This window comes from Montipora foliosa, chromosome 6, assembly GCF_036669935.1.
Source record: "Montipora foliosa isolate CH-2021 chromosome 6, ASM3666993v2, whole genome shotgun sequence".
Classification (NCBI taxonomy): domain Eukaryota; kingdom Metazoa; phylum Cnidaria; class Anthozoa; order Scleractinia; family Acroporidae; genus Montipora; species Montipora foliosa.
Genome location: NC_090874.1, coordinates 29,816,698 through 29,833,226, shown reverse-complemented (window position 1 = coordinate 29,833,226; position 16,529 = coordinate 29,816,698). Strand labels below are relative to the sequence as shown.

Below are 16,529 nucleotides of genomic sequence, written 5' to 3'. Positions count from 1 at the left end.
AATACATCAAAATGTAAATGATGTTTTACAACAACAAAACTCTTTTTTTGACCTTGAATCGACAAAGATGATCCGTCACGGCACGAGCTGGTTCGTCAATGATTTCTAATTTTAGCGTGATTCCTATTCGCTGACTTTGACAGTTGACAATGGTCTGTTCGCTTGCTGAGCATTTGCATGTTTTCTCTTAAACCTTGTGAGATTCAAGGGAAATTCATTGCCTAACTACTGGTGAATTCGAAAGTGAATTTCATTTGAAAAACCAATATTGCACTCAACGCTTGGTGTTTCATGCGATATTGGTTTTTTGCCTAAAATTTACCGTGGACAGATGTCAAGCTTGCGATGCTCATTTGGAGTGCATGGCTTATTTCTGCTGCTACTGCCACAAACTGTTTAGTCAAACTTACACATGTACAATTGAGGCCCTCACGAGAGCACAACAATGGCAGAGGGATTTCAGGAAGTATCACCCTTGCTCCCTCGGAAGAGAGAAGTGAAGATGAGGAACTAAACAAAGACAAAGGGGAAGAGGAAGAAAAAGACTCGCATTTGGACATCGTCACCAAGTCTGAGGTTGAAGATGTTACTGACTGGGACTCGGATTACAAAATTCCCTGGGAAACTCTGCGCCAAGAAGTGGAGGACCAACTGAATTTAACCTATGTCTCTTTCCTCGGGGCTTTTCAGGACTAATTAACAATGTTGAGGTCAAAGCTTTCAATGTCAGGCTACCTGTTTACAGAAGAATGTTGCAAGGCCTGTACTTGCATTATCTCCACTGGTTTGAACAGATAGATAGATAGTAGATAGATAGATAGATTGATAGATAGTTTATTGACTGAATAAATGGTAGCCCGTGAAGGCTGAATTACACATTCATAATTATTACACAGGATGTTTGTGCCACACCCAATCCCCACACAAGAGTACAAAAGCAACTAAATGCAAGTTTTATCAAATCAGAGTCCTCAAGTTAAAGACAAAAAACAGCTTCTTACATGACAAAGAATGTTGTCTTCATACCGATTATTATTACCTCTGACAAAGTATTTCCTTAATATCTCATGAAATGCTTCCAATGTAGTGTTTGTGTGACATCACATGCCGTTAGATTATGCAAATACAGTGAAGTTGACCACTATAATAATAATTACTTGTTTGTTAGTTGTAAATACACTCAAACCATCGACCTGCCCAAAGCTTTTGAACGATGGAGAAACCTCAAAACAATTCTTCACAAGCTCTATTGGTCGGTTAGCGGAAACATATCTAAGATAACAGGGATATACTGCTTCGTGTATCTTCAATCTGAATGGCATAATGGAGGCCACAAACACTGAGGTAATTTATTTTCTCATGCTGTCTTCTACTTTCAATATGTTTCATTGCTGACCCTTTATAGTTGGAAAAAAAATAAGTAGTTAACGTGTTCTGTGGCTAAATTGTTCAGTCCAACCTGCCCTGGGATTTCGTTGAATTGTCAGCTTTCTTATTCCAGTAGCGCGCCGTTTCATTTGGGCAGTGAAGTAACCTCATGTTTTCTCGTAGTTGTAGTGACAGTGCTTGGATTTGAAAAAGATAGCAGAAGATAGCAGTAGTGGAGCCAGCTGAAGGATGAAGAACACTTCCTTCATCTGCATGGAGGAAATGTTACCATCACAGAACTGATTAATTATTACCGGAAATGCACAAAGTTTTTATTAAAATTTTAAGAGAATTCATTTGAGTCACAAAGGATTAAGTTTCAGTTCTGCTAATAGCACGTTTTTGAAAGGATGTGAGGCAGTCGCTAACCAGTTTCAGTAGTTTAAATCAACTAGTTTCAGCAGTGTTAAGCCATCAAGTTAAGTTTCAAAAGCTTGTAATTTGTGGAAACCCGCCACAGAAGTAAGTTTAGTTACTTTGATTTTTTTCTCTTCATTTGTTTAGAGATTTCAGCCTATTCGAATGCCTCCTTGATTGTTATGTAATTTTGTTCATTTCAGATTGAATAATTATATCATAGTGAATAAAACATTGATTGTCCGATACATGGTCTCTTCCATAAACTTTCAAGCCGTCGATACTCACACTGTCCAGTGGGGCTGTACAAAGACACTTTTAGATGGTTCCTTGTTATGGTAACCTATTACGGCACATTAAAGAATGCACCTCGTTAACATTTCCATTATGTGAAACAGTGTTGTAGAGTCAATCCTTCTGAAAAGATCCGGGAAACCAGCTACCTCAAAGCTACCCAATGACAATGGCTCCATTGAGAGCCACCAAACATAGAGGTCAATAACCAGTAAAGGAGTTATACGGAGTACACATCTTTGTAACATGTTTTCTCTCTTTATGTTGAGATTGTTAGATTAGCCAACGGAGAGTAAAAGATAACAGTTATTTAAAGGCTGACCGAGTGTGACGACAACAAAATCCAACAATTACCTTATTGTAGCAAATTAACGTTCCGTGAAATTAAGGTATTGGAAATTAACATGAATTAAATTAACGCGAATTTAATGTAAAAAGACTTTTGAAGAAAGAACATAATGCGAAGGAGGAAAACATCTAGAGTTCACTTTGCGATGACCGCTTAATTCCCGTGCTCTGATGTGTAGGAACTCATCTAATGTACTTGAAAGGCTCAAACAAGTGAGATTCATAGGGATATACTTTTTTTTTCAACCAAATAGCTTGGTATCATGCAAGGTGACAATTCAGAATATCAAAATGGTGTATTTTCGAAATGAAAGATGTTATGGAACTGGAAACTTGAAAAAGGATTTATTTATAGAACATCTTGTACCTCCTTTAGATAAAAATTCAGAAGACCTCGCAATTATGATGTTACTGTCCTTGCTCCAGACCTATTAAAACCTCCCTTCAATTCCATGCACGTCAACCATAGTTAATTTACCGCAGGCACAACTTCTTACGACCTTATAGAAATTAATGGCTCTAAGGTTAGCTCTGTTTGGGTCGTGAAATTACTGGGTGTGTATTTCCGAGACAATCTTAAGTGGAACAATCACGTTGCTGAGACAAGTAAAAAGGCCGTTAAGCGCCTTTACTTTTTAACTCAGTTAAAGCGAGCTAATGTACTATCATCAGAATTAGCAAAATTTTATGTTGCTTGTATTCAATCTGTCTTACTTTATGGATGTCAGGTCTACCATTATAGTCTCCCCAATTATTTGAGCTCAAGTTTAGAACGTGTTCAAAAGAGAGCCTTGAAAATATATACTGTTAGGATACTCATTATAGAAAAGCGCTTCAGATGGCAGGGCTGAAAACTCTAAAGGACCGGAGAGAAGATCTTTGCTTAAAATTTTTTAACAGCCTAACCCATCACTTATTGCCTTTCGATAACTGAGATCAACTCATGGAATTACGACGACGCAGACCATTTCGAGTTTCCTTTAAAACAAACTGGTTCAGAGATACTTTCATTCCAGCAAGCACAAGACATTTTAACTGACATTTATTATAATTATATATGTAAAATAGTCCTTTCTTAGATGTTATTGTTTAGTTTTATTATATAATTTGCAATTCAGCTTCTAGCTGCTATTAACGTATTTTTAATAAACATCTATCTATCTATCTAACTGAACATCTCCCTTCCCCTCGGGAGCCTTTCTACCAATTTGGTAAATTAGTTTTAATAACTATACTGGCAACACAAACAATACTAAGTAGAATACTCTTTGTGTTACAATATAAGATAATCGTTCAGTGAATAAAGGACATTACATAGGAAGCAATAGAAGACTGTGTGTCTTCACTTATAACAACACCACACATTGGCAATGAGCAAGAATTTGTAACTGCAGATCTGCCAAACCGAACAGAAAATCCATAACAGCCAGAACCGGCAGAAATTCCATGAGTAATGGAATCAGTAATGGAATGGGTGTGCATGGGCACACCCTCCGCATTCAACATTGATGCAGCAGGTCTATACAGAGAATGGAAACACTGGGTGAGCGCATTTGAAATTTATGCCATTCCTTCAGATCTACGAAAGAAGGAAGATGCGATTCAGAGAACTATGATGCTGCACTGCATGCAGACGAGTCGATAGACACATACCTGACAGGCCTCAGAGAGCTGGCAAGATCATGCAACTTCGGCACTCTAGAGGAGGAGATAATACAGGAACAAATTGTCAAGAAATGTTCTGCCCATATTTTTGAAGCAGAAACTCCTCCAACAAGAAAAAGGAAAAAAGGAAAGGAACTTTTTTTAAGTGTCTAATCATTCTAGCACTGGAGCACTAATTGGGGAAACTGTAAACTGAAATTTACAATGAAAGCAAATCAAGTCAAATGTTGGTGTTTGAGGAGAGGGGAAACCGGAGTACCCGGAGAAAACCTCTCGGTGCAGGGTAGATAACCAACAAACTCAACCCACATATGACGCCGAGTCTGGGAATCAACCCGGGCCACACTGGTGGGAGGTAAGTGCTCTCACCACTGCACGGGCCACATTGATGGGAGGCAAGTGCTCTCACCACTGCACCATCCCTGCACCCACCAAAAGACGCCCTGGATTGAGCAAAGATGATCAAAATTGCATGAGGTGCAGATACAGCCATACAAGAAGCGAGGTTGCTGTCACAAGGAATGAAGGAAAACCCAATCCAGATCAATGCAGTGCAATGTCTGAAAAAAAGTTAAACACTTGCAAAAGGTTTGTCGCCCAAAGCCTAAAGCTGCCCAGCCAATAAAGTGGCACAAGAAGAGGCCAGCAAAGAAAGAAATTAAAACTCCAACCATGCAGTATTGTAGCCTAAATTCCATATTAATACCTAAGATTTATATTAATACACTCAATTTATGTTCCCTTTTGCGTTGGGATCAACGTATTTATTAGGCACAACAAATGAATGAAGCATCTGCTGTCATAGGGAGCTCCTGAACATTCTTTCTGCTAATGCCTCTATTTGCTGTACATGACTTCAGATTTCCTTTGCACCCTCGTTAGTAAAGTAAGTAAGTAAGTAAGTAAATTTATTATTAAAAAACATCCCCACAGACAAACGTGTGAGTTTACAATAAGAATAATATTCTATACTAATATTCTATACTACTATACAATTAAAATTGACTTAAACAAAGTTAACTAGGCAGCTGTTAATAAAGGATCCCTTGACCCTCTCGGTTCTCACATGTACGGCAAAATAAAATCATGGCCCATGCTTCTTAAAAAACGTGATCTTTGTGGAGGAAGAAGGTCATAGAGAGGATGAGCCGCATCGGTTATGATGTTGTTGCATAACTGCCTATCTCTTAAAACGATGTAGCTGGTCATTGGGGTGTACTTGGAGGTATATCCATATCGCAGAGCACGCCTACAATCAATCTGTGCAATGTATTTGCCCTGGTGGGCACAGGCTCATACTTCTAATGCATATAAAAATGATGACATTATGACGCTATCAAATAACACAGTCAACCCCGATAAGGAGTAGCCAAAGTACTTGCAGACCCTCAAAATGTAAAGTCTAGAATTGGCCTTGCCAAGCATATGCTCAAATTGAGTATCCCAGTTGCACAGGTCTTCATTAAATGTTACTCCTAACAATTTGAGCTGTCCCATCAATGTCACCTGGAGAAGTTTTCCTGGTCTTCCCTCTTACTACCATTTCAAAGGTCTTCTTGAAATTTAACATCATCTTGCTGTCCTCTGCCCAGAGTTTGATGCTGCAAACTTCTTGATGTGATGGGTCAATCTGACCTGGGCTTGACCTAATAGGTACACTAACTGTGATGTCATCAGCATATTTAATCAGTAGTGAACTTGAACTTACAGGCTTGATGTCGTTCACCATGATGGAAAATAGAATGGGACCAAGAACAGTCCCCTGTGGGACACCTTTGTTAATATTGAGGAACTCTGTTACAACACCATCCACCACGACTCTTTGTTGGCGGTCACACAGGAAGCTGATCACCCAGTTGATGATATATGGGTTAATGTCATATGACTTAAGTGTCACACAAGACTCGATGGGAAACAATCAAAAGCTTTACTAAAGTTAAATGATAGGACCCGGACAAAATCTGCATCTTTGTGCGGCCAATCTAGCCAATAATGTTGACACTTGATTAGAGCCATAGATGTACTGCGGCCTTCCAAACTGGTCTGGGCCGATCTCATCCTTAAGCACAGGAGACAGTTCTTGTTTGCAAACAAGCCGCTCAAAGATCCTCATTATGATATTACCGGTAGCTAATGAGATTGGTCGCAGCTGATTACACTCCGTTAGAGGGGATTCTTTGGGAATGGGTGAAACATTTGCTAGTTTCCACAATGTTGGAACAGCTTGATGAATTAATGAACTGTTGAAGATTGCCATAATCACAGGTGCAAGATGATGGGAATAATCACGCCAGAACCAATATGGAAACTCATCCGGTCCAGATCCAGTTCTCTTCTGGTGTGTTAACAGTTTTCTAACAGCATTTTCATCCACAACTGGAATACGAGTTCCAACAGGTATTTTAAGAGGCTCAGGAGCTTCATAGGTGCAATCCATATTAATGGACTGAAAATATACATCGTACGTTGATGACATCTGGAGATAATACTGAACTAACAAGTGTTCCCTGTGATTTTCTCCCCATAATTCGGTCAGCAGTTTCCCCCCATCCTCTGGAACCTCTACTATGCTTCTCCCTGATTTTCTCCTGGAGAATCAGGTTTTCCACATGGCTACCTCGGTGTGCAGTATGATTTCTGATATTACAAAGGTGTTTAACAAAGGGGGACATGTAAGGAGGGTCTCTTGGTGACACCTTGACACGGATTAGTGGAAAGCTCTCGTGCAACATTGCATACAACCTCGAGTTTAGCAGCTGGACACTTTCTTCTGGATCAGTCGAGATAACTGACCTCCAGTCAAAGGCTTTTAGTTTTGATTCCATACTGATTTTATGATGGTCTGCACTGTGGCAGTGTTTTTTCCTTTGTGACAGCAAAGACACCGCATCCTGTATGACTCTTATGATCGGTAAATAACTTTCAAATATGACATCTGTTCATTGCACTAATTAAAATCAAATTGCTCCAGTCTTTGTTCTAGTGTTAGAATTTGATCACACGATAACAAAAGCTAATGGGATATCTTAATGGTCATCTGTGGTGAGTCAGCAGCGTCACATGGACAGCACCATAGGCCTCACACACGAAATAAACCACAAAATGCCTTGATACTGGCGTCAGCAAACCCATGCAGGGAACAATTGACATGACCTTGATACATGCGATACACAGATCTGGGAACAGAGACCTCCTTTGCGGTTCTTAGATCGTCCAACCACCCAATCCAACGTTTCCTCTCCTCATCCTTTCACTCGTCATCCCAGTCAGCCTTATTTGCACAACTCTTGAAACAGCACCCTAACACTCACAACTACAGGGCCAATGCCCACCATTGCAATATGCAAAAATTGTTCGTTTTCACCAGTAAGGCGCTTGCAGAGGTCAATCCTATCCCTGTTCATTCCCCCTTGTCTTTATCCCGTGCATAGTTGCGACACAATATTCTTCCTTCAATTCATATTCAGTCAAAAGTTCCTTAAACAGATCCTTCATTTTCCAATTATGATGCTTCTTTTCTCGCATCACTGGGATAAGATCAGCTAAATAGCTTGGAGCTAATTGATGAAGTACTTTATAAACCAACAATAAGATCTTAAAGACAATTCGCAGGGTCACTGGCAACCAGTGTTAATCAAAGAGAAGTGGAGTGATGTGACAATATCTAGGCATAGAAAAAATGAGACGAGCAGAAACATTGGGCAAGTCCGGCAACGGCTCATTTTGCGGCTCCACCAAAGAGATCACAAAGATATGAAAATTTATCAACACTCGAAAGGGCCGTATTCGAGTGGATGAAAATTTCATAGCAGTCCCAGAATTCTTCACACTCCTCGAATTTGCCATTAAACCCCTTTGCCTCTAATTTTGGAAGCCTGAAACGCATACTAGGTTGAAAAGTGGCTGAAGTAACTTGCGCACTTTCACTAGCATTAGTGCTCTCTTGTGCTCTTGATGATGACCACTTAAACGTTTAGGCCTCAGAAGGTCATCCAAAGAAGCAATTAAGGGGGTTGTTTCTAAAGAAACTGTGGCGCTGCATCAGAGGGGAAGTAGTACAAAAAAATTTAGTTTTATCAACAAAGTTGATAATGTAAACTGACCACCGTACAGGGATTGTAAAAGCTGACGCTTCAAGCATTAGCCCTTCGTAAGCACGAATCGAGGAATTATGGATTGTGTGTAGTTTCTATAGTAGAGTAGGAACTACACTATTGGTGGAAACATAGCAACATGAAAAACTGGAATACAATATATAGATTAAGCCAAGCCTAAAAGCAGAGCTCCCGGCTTGTTTATTCTTACTAGCTGTAGGATTAGTGAAAATAAAAGGCTTTGGAACTCTCCGCCTTTTGGTTTTCCCGGATATTGCTTAGTTATGTAACATTTTCTTTGCTGCCTGAAAAACCGTCTGATCGCATGAATCATGAAGGGATGAGTGTGATATCAGTTTTTCCACAGAATTCACCAGTTAGGCATTTAATTTGTCTTGAATCGCAAGAGTTTTAAAAGAAAACAAGCAAATCCTCAGCAAGCGAAACAGCAAAACGACTAAACCACGTTTTAGAAATATGCATCCACTTGAAATAACTCATCCGTAGAAATAACAAATGGTTTAGCGTCCAAGAAAAGAATTTGTGGAGTAACTTCTTCCACCAACTTTAAGCTACATTTGTATTACTAGTGAGCATTTTGTCGTTCTCATTCTCTTTCTCTCTTCTTTCGTTTCTGTTCTTCTGACATAAGCCGTCCAGGCATCTTGCAACCTTAGGAGATTCGAACCTAAAAATCTTAAGACATACCAAAAACTGCAATTCAGAGCAAAAAGCAGCCCTAAACAAATTAAAAATAAACACTCAGCTTTAAGTTTATATCCCTCCAATGCTTGACTTGAATAACTACAGCTATATTATGTTAAACCTGGATTGAAACCAGCAAAAAATGCAAGAAAAATATATTTTCCGAACCGTACCTGAACACAAAAAGCATCGACTGTCAAGAGCTTTGCTGACGTAGCATGACTGTGTAGCCACGTCGAGCCACAGAAAGAGCGCGAAAAATGAAGCCTCGTTAAGGTGTGAGTGTAAGTGTCTGACCTGGCTTGAGCTTGCGATCCAATCAACAACCAGTCCTGGGTCTAAGGTCTAACTTGAGTAATGTTCAGAAGAATGACAAAGATGCATCTAAACTAGTTGATCGTCATTTTAATCTCCCTAACCACTCCAAACAAAACATGGCTATCTGCGGCCTTTTCCTACATCAAGATACGACGGAAAACCACAAGAATCTGGAACAAAAATTCATCTTCCAAATCGGCACCCTTAATCTCCACAGTATTAACAAACGCTTTTCATTTAACTAATGTATTCCTGTTTTTCACATTGCCATGATAATACCAATAGAGTAGCTCTTACTGTACTATAAAAACTACACACAACCCAAATTCAAGGAAGTAATTGTTGTGCTTATTTCTCCTTTCATATCGCCAGCAGTACGACCTTCCTCTGCAACGTCCTTGTCGGTTATGACCTCCACGCTTACGAGGCCATTCAAAATCTCTTCATCTAGCTGTTTAAGGCTCCATGGTTAACTGTTCCTCCAGACTTCCCTTCAATTTTCATAAATCTCGGTCTTGCTTCTGGTGTACATTTGTCCAGATGCAACAATCTCCTTTGCTTCGGGAAGAATTTTGGTCTCATGTCCACCTCGTCTTTCCTTTTGCTTTTACAAGCTCTGCCACTTCTTCTGGAGTCAAAATGTATTCGGCTTGTAGGACCAAGCGTGCAGGAATATCTCCCGGCGCTGGTTCCTGATCAAAAGGACTGTATCTTTCTGGCTAACATATGCGTTTTTATTTTATTTTCAATCTGGCTTAAAAGCCTTTCCATCAATACGTTTATGCAATATCAAAATACAATAACACGGGTTACCCTTATCTCATCAACTATCATGACACAACCACTAAAGCTCATAATTATCCTTTGTTTCATTAACATGTGTTCGTTATCTCTGGTTATCATTCATTCACTAAATAAATGTCACACTTTGGCATGTGTTGCGTTACAATTTAGCTATTATCAGACAGTGGGCGTGGTATTTTCCCAATATAACTTAGTAGTTTAGAGGCTGCCAGTGTGAGGTTACGGTACATGTAGTTAAAGCCTCAAAAAAGGTTGAGAATTGATCCCAGTGTTCTGGAAGGAACTAGGTCGAGAGAGAGAGAGAGAGAGAGAGAGAGAGAGAGAGAGAGAGAGAGAGAGAGAGAGAGATGTTGAAAGTGTCCTGTTAATATCATCATATGATCAGTACAGTATCTCTTTCTGCACTGACACTAGACCACACCTTTGATGAAAGTGTCACTAAATTTCATAACAGTTACCTCCCAACTGCAGAGTCCCTGTGTTTGTGCACATCTCTTATCGCCACACACAAAATGACCTGAAAAGAAAAAATTATCTTGTGGGCAACGTTCATTCTTTTTCCACAGGTTCTTATTTTTGTTTTCTTGACAGACATGGATAAAACTGAGTCCAACATTTCATCAAAAAAACATGCAAAAAGTTCCTGAAATTTTGATGTAACTAAATACAACCACTCTTACTAGATTCATTTCAATCTTTCATCCAAAATACACCTGTAAAGGTAGTGGTTGTTCATCGTCATAATTATAAACTAATTACCATTTGTCTGACAATGTGGTAGAAGAGACTACATCACAAGACAAATGCGAATTGGGAATTAATAAGTAAAGTATGATTGTTCGGGTGACTGTAATCCTGAGGAGGACTTCAGGACTAGATGGAGATAAATAGATAGTTAAAAAAAAGTTGTACAAATAACAAAAAAAAAAATTATAAGCAAGGAGAGGCCATAGATATATATATATAATATCAATATACCGCTATCATGATAACAAAACAACAAACTAAATATAAAAATATTATCTTAGCTAAAGCCCTAGATTTGCATGCGTGCACATAGCTGGAATATACGAATGCTTGCAACCATCGGTGCACAACCGGTAGGTTATTAAAACCACGCTGCCGTCTCGTATTGTAAGCCGCATGGTGCCTTAAGGGATTGGAGACTATCACATAACTTAACACACTCTGTCGAAAAGTGATGCAAAACCATGCCTATTTAAGGAGTCAAGATAGGAAAGTTCCGGGGAGATAAAGAATAGCGTGCGCCTTTGCACCCTTTCAATATCGTCAATAAGATACGCGGCCAACGCATGATGGAATATCTGCGCGCTGTATTCCATAACAGGTCGTATTGTTGTGCAATAGAAATTAACTATATCTTCTGGCAGAATGCCTACTTAGGTGGACAAGAAAGTAAAGCCATTTATTTGCTGTTTTGATGGATCCATTTACACGTACATGGTTATTCCACTTTAGATTACAAGAAATTGTCATGCCTAGAATCTTAGCCTTGTCTACAGTCTCTAATTCCTTGCCATCACCATGGTATTTGTGTCTCACCTGGACGATCGTACTTTGCTCAATTATGATATGACTCCTGGGTTCAAACCATTTACGATGGTACAGTCAAACCTCAACTATCCGGACAATTATCCGGATAATTGAAAATATGAATATTAATGCACCAAAAACAAAACTGATCTTTGCTGAATAAACCATGCGTAGAGGGCTTTATCAAGCTGTTTGTTATGTGCAACTTTCAATGATTTTTGTTCTTGTCCTTCACCGCCCTCCGAGTTGTCAGCGAACTTCATGATTTCATGGCTATTGCAGATCTGCTGCTTCCTCATGAAAAATAATTGACTGTTTACCTTTTGTGGAAAGAATAGAGTACTTACGTTTTGTGGCAATGATGACTTAATTTTGATACGAATTCAAACCACACTGATTGAGCTAATGGAGTATGGAATTTCTCTTAGCAACGCAGCAAATCTGACTCAATCAGACCTCAGTGAAATGGACTGCATTAGTTATGGCACATGTGAGCATAAAACACATACAGATGTGTGTTTTGAAGTGGAAAAATCCAGTTTGAACCAGAATTTCATCTCATAATTTGAAGGAAAAACGTTTTGATGTGGATCATAAAATATGACTAATTTAATCTGCAAAAGAAAATGGGACCAGAGAAGCAAGTCCGGATAATCAAGGTGTGGATAATAGAGGTTTGACCGTAATTAGGAAAATAATTGACTCATTAATCAATTAAAAAGGAAAGGAAAGGAAAGGAAAGGAAAGGAACTTTATTTAAGTGTCTAGTCGTTCTAGCGCTAGAGCGCTAATTGGGGACACTGTAAACTGAAATTAACAATGAAAGTAAATCAAGTCAAATTCATCATTCGTTTTGCCTTTTCCCCTACGTTCTATGTGAATGGTACTAATGACCAGTGCTGTTGACAAACACTGTTGACAGCATCAACTGACAGTGTTAGGTGAGATGGATGGTTTTCTGTAAAAGTGTCTTTGAAAAGATAACAATATAAATTTGTCCAATCTATGAGCCCATTTCACCAGCCCATGGGGAAACTCTTAACAGCTGAGGCTAGCAGTTTTGATTACAAGATATCATGAGTGCAAGTCTTAAGTAAGGTACCCTAGATACATGAAAATTATCTTTCAATATTTGTAAATGTATAGCAGCCACTTATATGCAAATATCCGAATGATACACATGTACAATTATAACCCCCTCAAAGGTCGACAAAATAATAACAATCAGTTTTTCCTTTTCTGCGTGCTTTTCAGGTTTCCGTTTCACATTTGTTTGCTTCTTTTTTTCTATGTTTGGCTTTTCCCACTCTAAATCAGTTTAATCCTAGTTCTCACTCATGGTAACAGACTTTAAAGGAGCTAGCTATAAGTCCTTTTAAGTGTGATTCATCCCAGTTAAGCAGCAACTTAAGCAGTGGCAACGAAAGCCTGAAAAATATCCAGGGTTGAACAGAGCTCAAACCCATGCCCATGGATTTGCACTGCACTTCTCCATCAACTAAGCTATCAAGCCAACGGTGACCTGATCACTTGAGATTTTTTTCAGACTTTCTTCACTACTACTAAAATACATGTAGATTTAGCCAAGCCTAAAAGAGGAGCTCCCTGGTTATTTATTCTTACTGCCTGTAGGGTTAGTGAAAGCGAAAGGTTTGGAATTGTCCGTGCTTTGATGTTTCCAGTTGCTGCTTCAAATAATGAGATCATTTTCATTGCCTAAGTAGTGAATTCCACTGTAAATTTTACGCTAAAAACCGATATCACATGAATCATGAAGCGATGAGTATGATATCGGTTTTTTGAGTGAAAATTTACTTTGGAATTTACCAGTATGGCAATGAATTTTTCTTGCACCGCACGCGTTATAAAAGAAAATGAGCACACCCTCAGCGAGCGAATGGAAAAGGACAAAAGCCATTTCAGAGGCAACTGTCAATAGCCAGCAAATAGGAATCACCCTAAAACTAGAAGGCACAAAAAAGAACTTTGTCAGTTCAAGGTCAAAGAAGTGTTTTTCTGATGTACTTTAATTATTCCACTTTATCTCTGAAAACGAGATCATTCACATTTTGACGTATTTCATTGAAACACGCCAGGTTGGCTTGGAACAAGAATCGGCAAAATGCAACCAAGAAAGGACGAGCTGAAAACTAAAGTTAGTGAAATTTCCCCCTAATTTTACCAGAAATCATTGTGATTACGTGTTTATAACATAAGGGCAAAATTTTCTTGCCACTGTCGAGGCACATCGAAAACCAGTTGGGCAAACGGATTAAAAAGCACTCAAGTTGTTCCATTGCATTTTAGAGCAAAACAAACAAACAATTAAATCAACTTTTCTTTATGTCCAAAGGAGTAGAGATGATTGTTATTTACTTCCAGTTGACAATAATAAATCGATTTTCATTCCTGAACAAAGAATTTGTGGAGTAACTTCTTGCACTAAGTATGAGTTATTACTTGTATTCTGTTTTGTCGTTGCCATTCTCTTTCGCTCTCCTTTTGTTTCTGTTGTAGTCATAGGTCCTCTAGGCATTATGTAACCTTATCAGAGCTTCTAAAGATATGCCAAAAATTGCAATACAGCAGCTCTAAGCAACACTCAGCTTTTAACAATTATTCCATGAGCACGCATTGGATATGAGATGATAGATAGCCAACGAGGCGCATAGCGCCAAGTTGGCTATAATCATCTCATATCCAACAAGCGCGAGTGGAATAATTGTTTTATTAAAAACGCCCCCAAAATATAGAAAACTAGACTACAATAAAAATTAAAAGGCCCAAAAAATCATGCATATGCTTGCCGTGTTTGTAGATCATGGTATAATGGCTCATAATCCATGATGGCTTAGCCAATCAAAACTCTCGAATTGCATTATCCAGTGATCCAGTTTTTAATAAAAGTTTATATCCCTCTGATGCTTGACTTGAATAACTGCGTACCCTCCAGTGTGGACCACAGCCATCATATGCATGATGTCAAACTGGATTGAAACCAGCAAAAAATGCAGAAAGAAAACATTTTCCAAACCGTTTTCTACATGAACACGAAAAGCGTTGACTGTGTAAGAACTATAGTTGATGTGGTATGGCTGTGTAGCCACGTCGAACGACAGAAAGTGTGCGAAAAATGAAGCCTTGTTTATGTTAATGTGAGTTAACCGGAGTTGAGGGTGCAATCTAATCTAAAACCAGTACCTGGTCAGCGGTCAACATCAAAAAAAACAGCTGACCTTGGTGAGCTCTAAGCTTATCTCTTTCGGTCACAACAATTCTAGTTCTTACTAAAAAAATTGAAGTAATAAGTTCTTACTAAAACATTTAGTTCTAAAAATGAGCAATAAAAAAGCAACTCCATCCACCAGTTCATACAAAACCCCCGGAAATTGAAACAGCTGGATTTTGGTAGAAACTTCCAACAATAGGCCTTATTCACGATGGCCGGCATGTTGGTTTTCAAATTGTCATGCAAACTTAGCCATGTGTTATGCTGGGGGGCAAACATTGGAAAAAAAGCAAATTGCTGAAAATCGGCTCGTCGAAATATTGAAATAACATTATAAAAAGTCCATTTTAGTATTTAGAGCTACGGTAAGTGCTGTTTATAATAATTTTATATCTTTTGATTGCCTTTGACATTTTGACTTTGTACTTCGTTATCTGCTCATTTTTCACAAAAAAAAACGTCTAAGTAACTTGTGTAATGATTGTATTTTACTGCTTAGGTGATAAACATTCAATGAATGTAAAGCAAATCATCTGTGTAGCTAAGATGTTGGTTATAACCTCTCAAACTTGTGTTCTTTGCCCCCTCAGAAGTGTGTCGCTAATTTGCATGATAATAGCAAATCCAACATGGTGGCTACATAATCTTGAATAAGGTCTATTGTATGAGGTCTGTTTCAGTGATATTTAGGTTGTACTCTTTATTATGCAACTGTCTTTGAAGGCTTTTCTCGGTCTCCAATCGTATCATCCACGCAACATTAAAATGCAACAGGAACACGTCTTTTTACAGAACCGATTTACAAATAAACTTATTTCTGCGGTTGTGATTTGGCGCATTCTTCATTAAAAGCCTCTGTTGTGGAAGATGTACACAATTACCGATGCTTTTGATTTTGCTGATGAAATTCGAAACCTTTCTGGTCAGTTGTATGAGCAAACGGATGGAGTGGCTATGGGCTCCCCCCTTGGCCCGCTAATGGCGAACGTCTTCATGTGCCACCTCAAAGAGAAACTCACACGCGATGGCTTGATGCCTCATTTGTACAGAAGATACGTTGATGATACTCTTGCAAGAATGCCAAATACTGATACTGCCACTATGTTTCTTACTACCCTGAATGGCCTACATCCCAGTCTATCATTCACGATGGAGCTTCCTGTTGATGATAGGATCCCTTTCATCGGCATTGATATCATCAAGAATGGAACAAAACTTGAAACTCAAGTCGATAGAAAGCCAACCAATACTGGCTTGCTCTTACATTTCCACAGTTATGCTGATAAACGCTATAAAGACTCTTTATTAAAGACAATGTTACATCGTGCTTATGCGCTATCTTCCACAACAGAGGCTTTTAATGAAGAATGCGCCAAATTGCGCTCCATTTTTAGCCGTCTTGATTACCCTTGGAGTCTTATTGATTCTGTTATTTCCAATTTTGTTTCTTGAAAACCTTCTGTAGGCACAGCGGAGAGAAATGCTGACGAGAGCAACATAGTCAGAATTAATCTACCATTCAAAGATCAGGTTTCAGCTAATTCTGTTCGGAGGCAGGTGCATGATCTCAGTAATAAGATTGGCCTCGCTTTGCAGCCAGTTTTTGTAAGCAAGAAATTAGAACAAGACCTAAAACCTAAAGAAGCCAAGCCGTCAATTGTTAATCAGCAATGCATTGTTTCTCATTCTGTATGTGATCTGTGCAATGCAGATTATGTCGGCTATACAGCCGG

General features: G+C 38.9%; 1 protein-coding gene across 4 annotated transcripts in view; it reads right to left on the bottom strand.

Moving 5' to 3' along the window:
- The window catches only part of LOC138007103 (protein FRA10AC1-like), a 119,129-nt gene that overhangs the window by 36,923 nt on the left and 65,677 nt on the right, over positions 1-16,529 (bottom strand). For all 4 annotated transcript variants that reach the window (XM_068853829.1, XM_068853831.1, XM_068853828.1 and 1 more), the window contains one exon: positions 10,472-10,530. In XM_068853829.1, the coding sequence (XP_068709930.1) occupies positions 10,472-10,530 (59 nt within the window). The remainder of the gene's footprint in view (positions 1-10,471; positions 10,531-16,529) is intronic.